Source organism: Podarcis muralis, chromosome 8 (assembly GCF_964188315.1).
Source record: "Podarcis muralis chromosome 8, rPodMur119.hap1.1, whole genome shotgun sequence".
Taxonomy (NCBI): Eukaryota; Metazoa; Chordata; class Lepidosauria; order Squamata; family Lacertidae; genus Podarcis; species Podarcis muralis.
In genome coordinates this window covers 24180377-24187180 of record NC_135662.1, presented here as the reverse complement: position 1 = coordinate 24187180, position 6804 = coordinate 24180377, and the positions used below count along the sequence as shown (strand labels likewise).

General features: G+C 43.8%; 1 protein-coding gene across 1 annotated transcript in view; it reads right to left on the bottom strand.

The window, feature by feature from the left end:
* Positions 1 to 696: 696 nt before the first annotated feature.
* The window catches only part of NIPAL2 (NIPA like domain containing 2), a 46774-nt gene continuing 40666 nt past the window's right edge, over positions 697 to 6804 (bottom strand). Inside the window, 4 exon segments of the mRNA XM_077932829.1 lie at positions 697 to 908; positions 1265 to 1359; positions 4514 to 4577; positions 5020 to 5026. Coding sequence (XP_077788955.1) covers positions 814 to 908; positions 1265 to 1359; positions 4514 to 4577; positions 5020 to 5026 — 261 coding nt within the window. The 3' untranslated portion in view covers positions 697 to 813.

Sequence of the window (6804 nt, the reverse complement as noted above, 5' to 3'; positions counted from 1 at the left end):
AGCAATTATTTCTAAATTTGCATCTAAACATAGAATTAGCATATGCCATTTTAATGAAAATCTGTGTCCTCTTGTCCTTTCTGTGATGCATTTGGGGGGGGGGGTATGTGTGATGTGTCAGTGGCCACCATAAAAAGGTAAAGGGGCCCCTGACCATTAGGTCCAGTCGTGGCCGACTCTGGGGTTGCGGCGCTCATCTCGCTTTATTGGCTGAGAGAGAGCCGGCGTTTGTCCACAGACAGCTTCCGGGTCATGTGGCCAGCACGACTAAGCCGCTTCTGGCGAACCAGAGCAGCGCACGGAAACGCCGTTTACCTTCCCGCCAGAGTGGTACCTATTTATCTACTTGCACTTTGACGTGCTTTCGAACTGCTAGGTTGGCAGGAGCAGGGTCAGGCGCAATTCTGATTTGCTGCCCTCACGTTGTTCCACTCAAATGGAAATCAAGGAGGCTGTTTGCACAATTGTGTGTTTATCTCATCCCCACCCGCCCCGAGCCACTTTGGCTACAGGAAAGCAAGGAAGAACCACAGCAGAAGGAAAACACCCTGGGTCCATTTAATGACTGCTTGCTTGCTTGCTTGCTTGCTTGCTTCTTCTTCTTCTTCTTTTTCAGGCACAATAGCTGGCTTAAACCGCAATGCATTTGTGATAGCCAGGGGATCCTCAAAGAGGATTAAACAACCATAAGAACTGTCAGGATAAAATAACTTGACACGTAATGAACAAGTGTGATAAAAGGGTGGTGTTGAATACGGAGCCAATAAATGGAAAGCTTCTCTTGTTAACTGGAATTTAAAACGCTCTATTCTCTTAGCTTTGAGTCTTTACAGAGTCACCTTCATTACATAAAGAGCCGTAGGATAAGCTGGTCGAATCTGGCTGTATTTTACTCCTCATCTCCTTTCCTGTGGGATTAAAAGAAGAACTTTAAAAAAAAAAAAAGGACTCGGAGCAACAATGATAAATCAAATCTAACAAGTTTAATTATGTTCCTCTTAAAAGGCTTCTCACTGCAGGCTTCATTTTGTTTTGCCATGATAGACTGTGGCAATGGGATGGAAGTCATTCGGAGGTTTTTTAAAAAGAAAAACCTACTGGAAATGGGATGAGAAATTAAGGGGAAGCAATTTTTATTAAACACGATTGGAAGAGCTATCTGATGTGGGTTTGTGTCCCCCCCCCTTTGACCATTCTTCTCATGGATGCTTTTCAGCTGTGTGGATAGGGATGACAGGCAAAATATTTCCAGGATAAAACTTACCAGGAATGTGTCCATAGTCGATATAAAAACTTCTCAAACATTCCTTGCCCTTTTTCCGTGTGAGTATAAACACCCCAACAAACGACAGAAAACACCTGCGGAAGCATTGTCAAAGTCATGAAGTCAGGCGACACCATGGTTTGCATATCAAAAGAGAGCGCCCAAGGAAACCACAGTATAATTATGGGCCCTGCTGGCAAGGAAAGCCAAATTGCTTCAGTAAGGCCTTCACGTGGAAGGAGCCAGTGACACAACTCTTCCCACGAGGCTGAGAAGAGAGTCCAAGTGATGGAGAGGGAGGGAGGAAATAAGCTTGTTGATTAATGAAATCTACAGACCCGCTATTCTCCTCCATTTTAGCCTCATAACCTAAAACCAGAAACTAAGGGGTCTGTCATAAAAGGTAAGGGTGCCAGGCCTGCTCTGGTCACTAAGGTCCAAGCATTTATTGTATTACTCCAGCAGTGAACATAAGAACAGCTTGCAGGATCTGGTCCTGCATCCTGTTCTCAGGGTGGCCAAACAGTTGCCTGTGGGATCTGCCCTCAAGCAGGACCCGAACTTGTTTGAACCTCTTTTAAACGCACCCAATTGGTATATGAAGCAGCTGGCATATAGTAAGCCTGCAACATACGCCAGGGTTGCATTCCAGGGATTGTGCCTAAAGCCAAAATTGTGCCCAGCGCTCACTTTTATGGTGAAATGCCATTGATACAGCCACTGTCTGGTGCTGTGATAGTTTCACCTCTGGAGATCTTGAGTGTGGTGCTTGATGTTGAAAGCACAGCCTTCAGGCTGTGTTATCCCACGCCACTGATGCATGTGTATGTGAGAAGTGAGGGGATATGTGGGAGAATAAATAGCACATGTCCTGTCTAAGGATGGGCAAATCAGTCAATTTTGGTTTCTCTTACACACACACACACACACACACACACACACACACACACACACTCCTCATGGAAATTCATCAGCATTTTAGTTTGAATTTCTCTTAATAAACACATTTTTGTATGCAACTTTCTTCAATACAATGCATTTCTGTATGCCATTCTCACTAATGCATGCTTTTTTATGCAGTTTCCCCAGTACATACACAGTTGTATACTTTACTTGGCTGGAAAACTGTGTTGTAAAATTCAGAGACGTGTGAATTTTGGAGGATAGCTGTGTTTCAGTTCGCTTTTTGTTTTGGCAAAAATTAATAAGCTTGCCTTCAAATGTGAATTTCTCCTCCATCTCTAGTCCTGTCTGTGGACATGTGTGAAGCAATGCAGTCTGAGGAATTCTACTAGCTCAGCCATAATTCTGTGAGATTTCTTAACGGAACGTATCAGCAAGTGGAAGCTTAGTTTCCATTCACTGAGATCAAAATCTCACACAGCACTTTTAAGGCAGTCTTACACGGTATCTTGTTCCCTTGGGGAAGTTGCTTCCACCTGGTTTCTCTTCACACCCTGGCTCCAACATCTAGCACAGTTGGCAATCTGGGTCCTCCCTATTGTGCAGAGATTTTCCATGGCAACAGCATTTGGTATCTCTCTTCCTCCTCCTCCCGGTGTCTCAGAGTGTGCTACATTCACCATTTGATTACCACATTTGGACTTTGAGACTGCATCTCTTCAACTGACTTGTATTTCTGTCCTAGTGCTTTAAAGTGAGTAAACATGTATTCTTAGGGAAGGGCCATAATTCAATGATAAAACCACGTGGTTTACACACCGAATGCCTCAGGTTCACGGCCCTGCATCTCCCAAAAGCCCTGGAGAGCCAGTGCTATTCAGTGCAATATTGAATTCAATTGTCCAAAACTCTGACTCAACATAAAGCTGTTTCCTGTGTTTCTTTAGATTATTTACTCATAAGAGAATTTTCAGACCTTCATCCTATAATCTCAAGGTAGATTACAGTGCAATAAAACAGTAAAACAGCACTACATTTATAAGCTTATAAGCTTATGATCAGGATTTTGCTGCTCTTAATTCTGTGTTTTGCTTTGTATCGTGCCTTGCTTTCTTTCAGATACATAACAAATCTTTCTTGTCCCCATCAGTACCCAGCATTGGTGTGCAAACCCTCCACAAATTAAATACGCAGAAACTTGCCTTACACCAGGTCAGACCATTTTGTCCCTCTGGCTCCCTATCACCTGGCAGAGCTTTCCAAGGTCTTAAGCAATGACTTCTCACATCACTAGCAACCCAATCTCTTTACTTGGAGATGCAAGGAACTGAACAAGACCTTCCGTATGCTAGAACATAATGCTTCACCGCTAAGCTTAAGGCCCAGTCCTGAATTGGGATGATCAATGCAGTGAGAGTACAATGTTGACCTACCACTTTTCAAGTTGGTTCTTGAAGGGTTTTTTAAAAAAAAAAAAAAGATTTTAAGGTGTAAGCTTTTCAAGTTCCTGAAGGAGTGTTTTACTGTGAAACGTGTGGAGCTACAATAAGTGAGAAGTGCATCCATGAGAATTGTTCTCTGTTTTGTTGTGTTCATCAGGAGGATTCAAGTGACAAGCTGTAGATGGTAGATAAAAAGGTAAAGGTACCCCTGCCCGTACGGGCCAGTCTTGACAGACTCTGGGGTTGTGCGCTCATCTCACTCTATAGGCCGGGAGCCAGCGCTGTCCGCAGACACTTCCGGGTCACATGGCCAGCGTGACGAAGCTGCTCTGGCGAGCCAGAGCCGCACACAGAAACGCCATTTACCTTCCCGCTAGTAAGCGGTCCCTATTTATCTACTTGCACCCGGGGGTGCTTTCGAACTGCTAGGTTGGTAGGCGTAGATGGTAGATACCACAAGTGAATTGTAGCCATCCAGAAGTGGCCTATTTAAGGTTGAGATAATCTGTAGTCTAGCTCATAAATATTGGTTGATCCATGGTCAATGGCCAGAGTTGATGGGATCTGTACTCCTGCAACACCCAGAAGGTCACACATTCCCCACCCCTGATAAACATAATGAAAAGTTCACCCCCACTGGCACAAGCCCCATAACTGTTTAGCCTATTTTGTCAGGTTGCAACACGACCAGTTCCATTTCCTTCCATTCGTGGAATGGGAGCCACAGTCAGGGTGACTCCTTCCTATGTTGCCTTCCTTAGCTGTAGGCAGAAAGGCAGAGCCAGCCTGCCCTCATGCTCCCGTGGTTCGACTTGGCCATGTATCCTTGCCTTTCTCAATATTGTTACATTTGCTTAAATGCCTTACAACCAACGTGAGTAAAGTATTCAAGGAATATGCTTACCCAAAGAGAAACATGAAGCCACTCAGCAAACCAGTACCTCGGAATTCCTGATAAAATATGGCCCCTGGATTGAGACAAACCAAAAATAGCAACTCTTGAATAGCAGTTAGACTTGACAAGAACTTAAAGGTATTCTTTTCTATACGGAGAGACCCATCCAAATTGCTTGCTTCCACCACCGAGGCTGCATCCTGGCCATTCAAAGTGGCAGCAGCAGCAGATGAGGGAGGCCAGGCACATTGTCCCAATTGCCAACTGGTACCAGTGGTGGAACATCTGTTTTTGCCTACACAAAGTCCTAAATTTAGCTTTTTTGAATCTCTGGCTGAAATGGTCCAGTTGCTAGTGATGTGGGAAATCTCTGCTTAACGTCCTGGAAATCTCTGCCAGCCAGCATCCTCAGAATGCGTTTTGGAGCTTTCCATTAGCCTCCACGGGTGGGAAACCCACCAGCAGGTCTTCCGCCTGCCCACACATTTGGTCATGATTTGCTAAATGTGCACCACCAGCATACTTGTTGATTCATTCCAAGCCATAGTTTGGCTTAGCATTACGTGCGAACTGAGCCTCTCAGCCCCACTGGTTGAATGGGGATACATCTTGACCTATGATTAAAATTTTAGTTACAACAATTAGCATGATTAAAGCCTGAAATTTTAATTCCTATGCCAAATTTCATGCCGATTGGTCATGTAGTATTAAAGATAATGAGTGCTAAACTTCAGATGACCAGTCCAGCACAATCTTAATGATAAGAGTGCCTGGGCCAGAATAACAGTTGCAGATATGCCAAGAGCAAATGTCTATTTCTGTTCCTTATAGCTTGCTAGGCTATTTTACTAATTGCCCAATAACTCCATGAACCTGGCAGGCTCCCATGGCAGCAGGCTGGGAACTCTTCCTAATGCTAATTGATCTGCAAAGGAGCCCTTGACAGGGCCAACAATTAATAACAATGCTAACTGTTTTACGTTAACAAACCTGGCATATATGGGTGATGGGTAGGTCCCTTCATTTTAGTTTTTAATGGGACTTTGTTTAGGTCAAATTCAGTATGAGTAAGGATATTTAGCAGTTGGCCCAGAAGTGCACACCATCAAATTCTCCATTTGGTTACATCATTACAGCTGTTTTGGGTCAATCTTTCCTCTGGATCATACAGCACAGGCCTATTTTAATCCAGCTGCTGAACCAATCCATATTTTTTAAGCTTTGGTGAGCTCCGAATAAGTAATTGACATAAACTAATGGAATTTCTGTATGCAGATCTCCCAAAAAACCAATGACAGAAGAGGCCCCTGTGTGTGTGTTAAAGGGGTCATAAACGTTATAGTAACAATAACTTCTTGGCTCGCTGCAAACACAGCATATTGGTCCCACTCTGCTTGCTTGTTCTTACCACACCATACAATCCCAGGGAACTGGAGTCTCTTTTCAATCATATCCAGTTCAAAAGTTCTCACCCAGGATAAAATGTTAATAGCTTAAAATGGCTTTGGATTCATTCTAATTCCTTCGCTGTAGCCTAGCACGGAAAGCCTGCTGAAACAGAATATACACTCTGACTGCTAAGGAGCACAGCTGGTTGTTATCTTAAGGGCTTGCTTCATTGCTGAAATTGCTTTAGCAGGTAAGAGAATGAGAAGCCAATGTGCACATGGGGAAAACATTCATTGTATGTCACTGCAGGCACCTGTAATAAAACCAGTAAAGAAGGATGGATGGGGAATGTCAACCCTGAGAAAACGACATTTTGATGACAGTAGACTTTTGTCCCCTCGAAGTCATAACCAAAATGCATCTCTGAACGCTCCAGCCTCAAAGGAGCATTTTTACATCCCATAGATTTCAATGAGAGACTTGAGCACATAATAATAATAATAATAATAATAATAATAATAATAATAATAAACTTTTATTTATATCCCGCCCTCCCTAGCCGAAGTCGGGCTCAGGGCAGCTAACATCAGTTATATAACATTAGTATAAAATCAAACAATAATTAAATTACCTCCTAAAAAATCAAATTAAAGTCTAATTAGATGGCTTTCCGCAGGGTTAGGGTTGTTAACAGTAAGTGCTCATCGGCCCAACCAGTGGCATAGCGTGGGGGGTGCAGGGGGGGGGCAGCCGCACCGGGCGCAACATCTGGGGGTTAGGGTTAGGGGGCGCAAATTACTTGCCTTGCCCCGGGTGCTGACAACCCACGCTACGCCACTGGGCCCAACTGTTTATGCTGATCTTATATGGGCCTGTGGGAGTACTGGGAGACCTCTTTCATATTAGTTCTT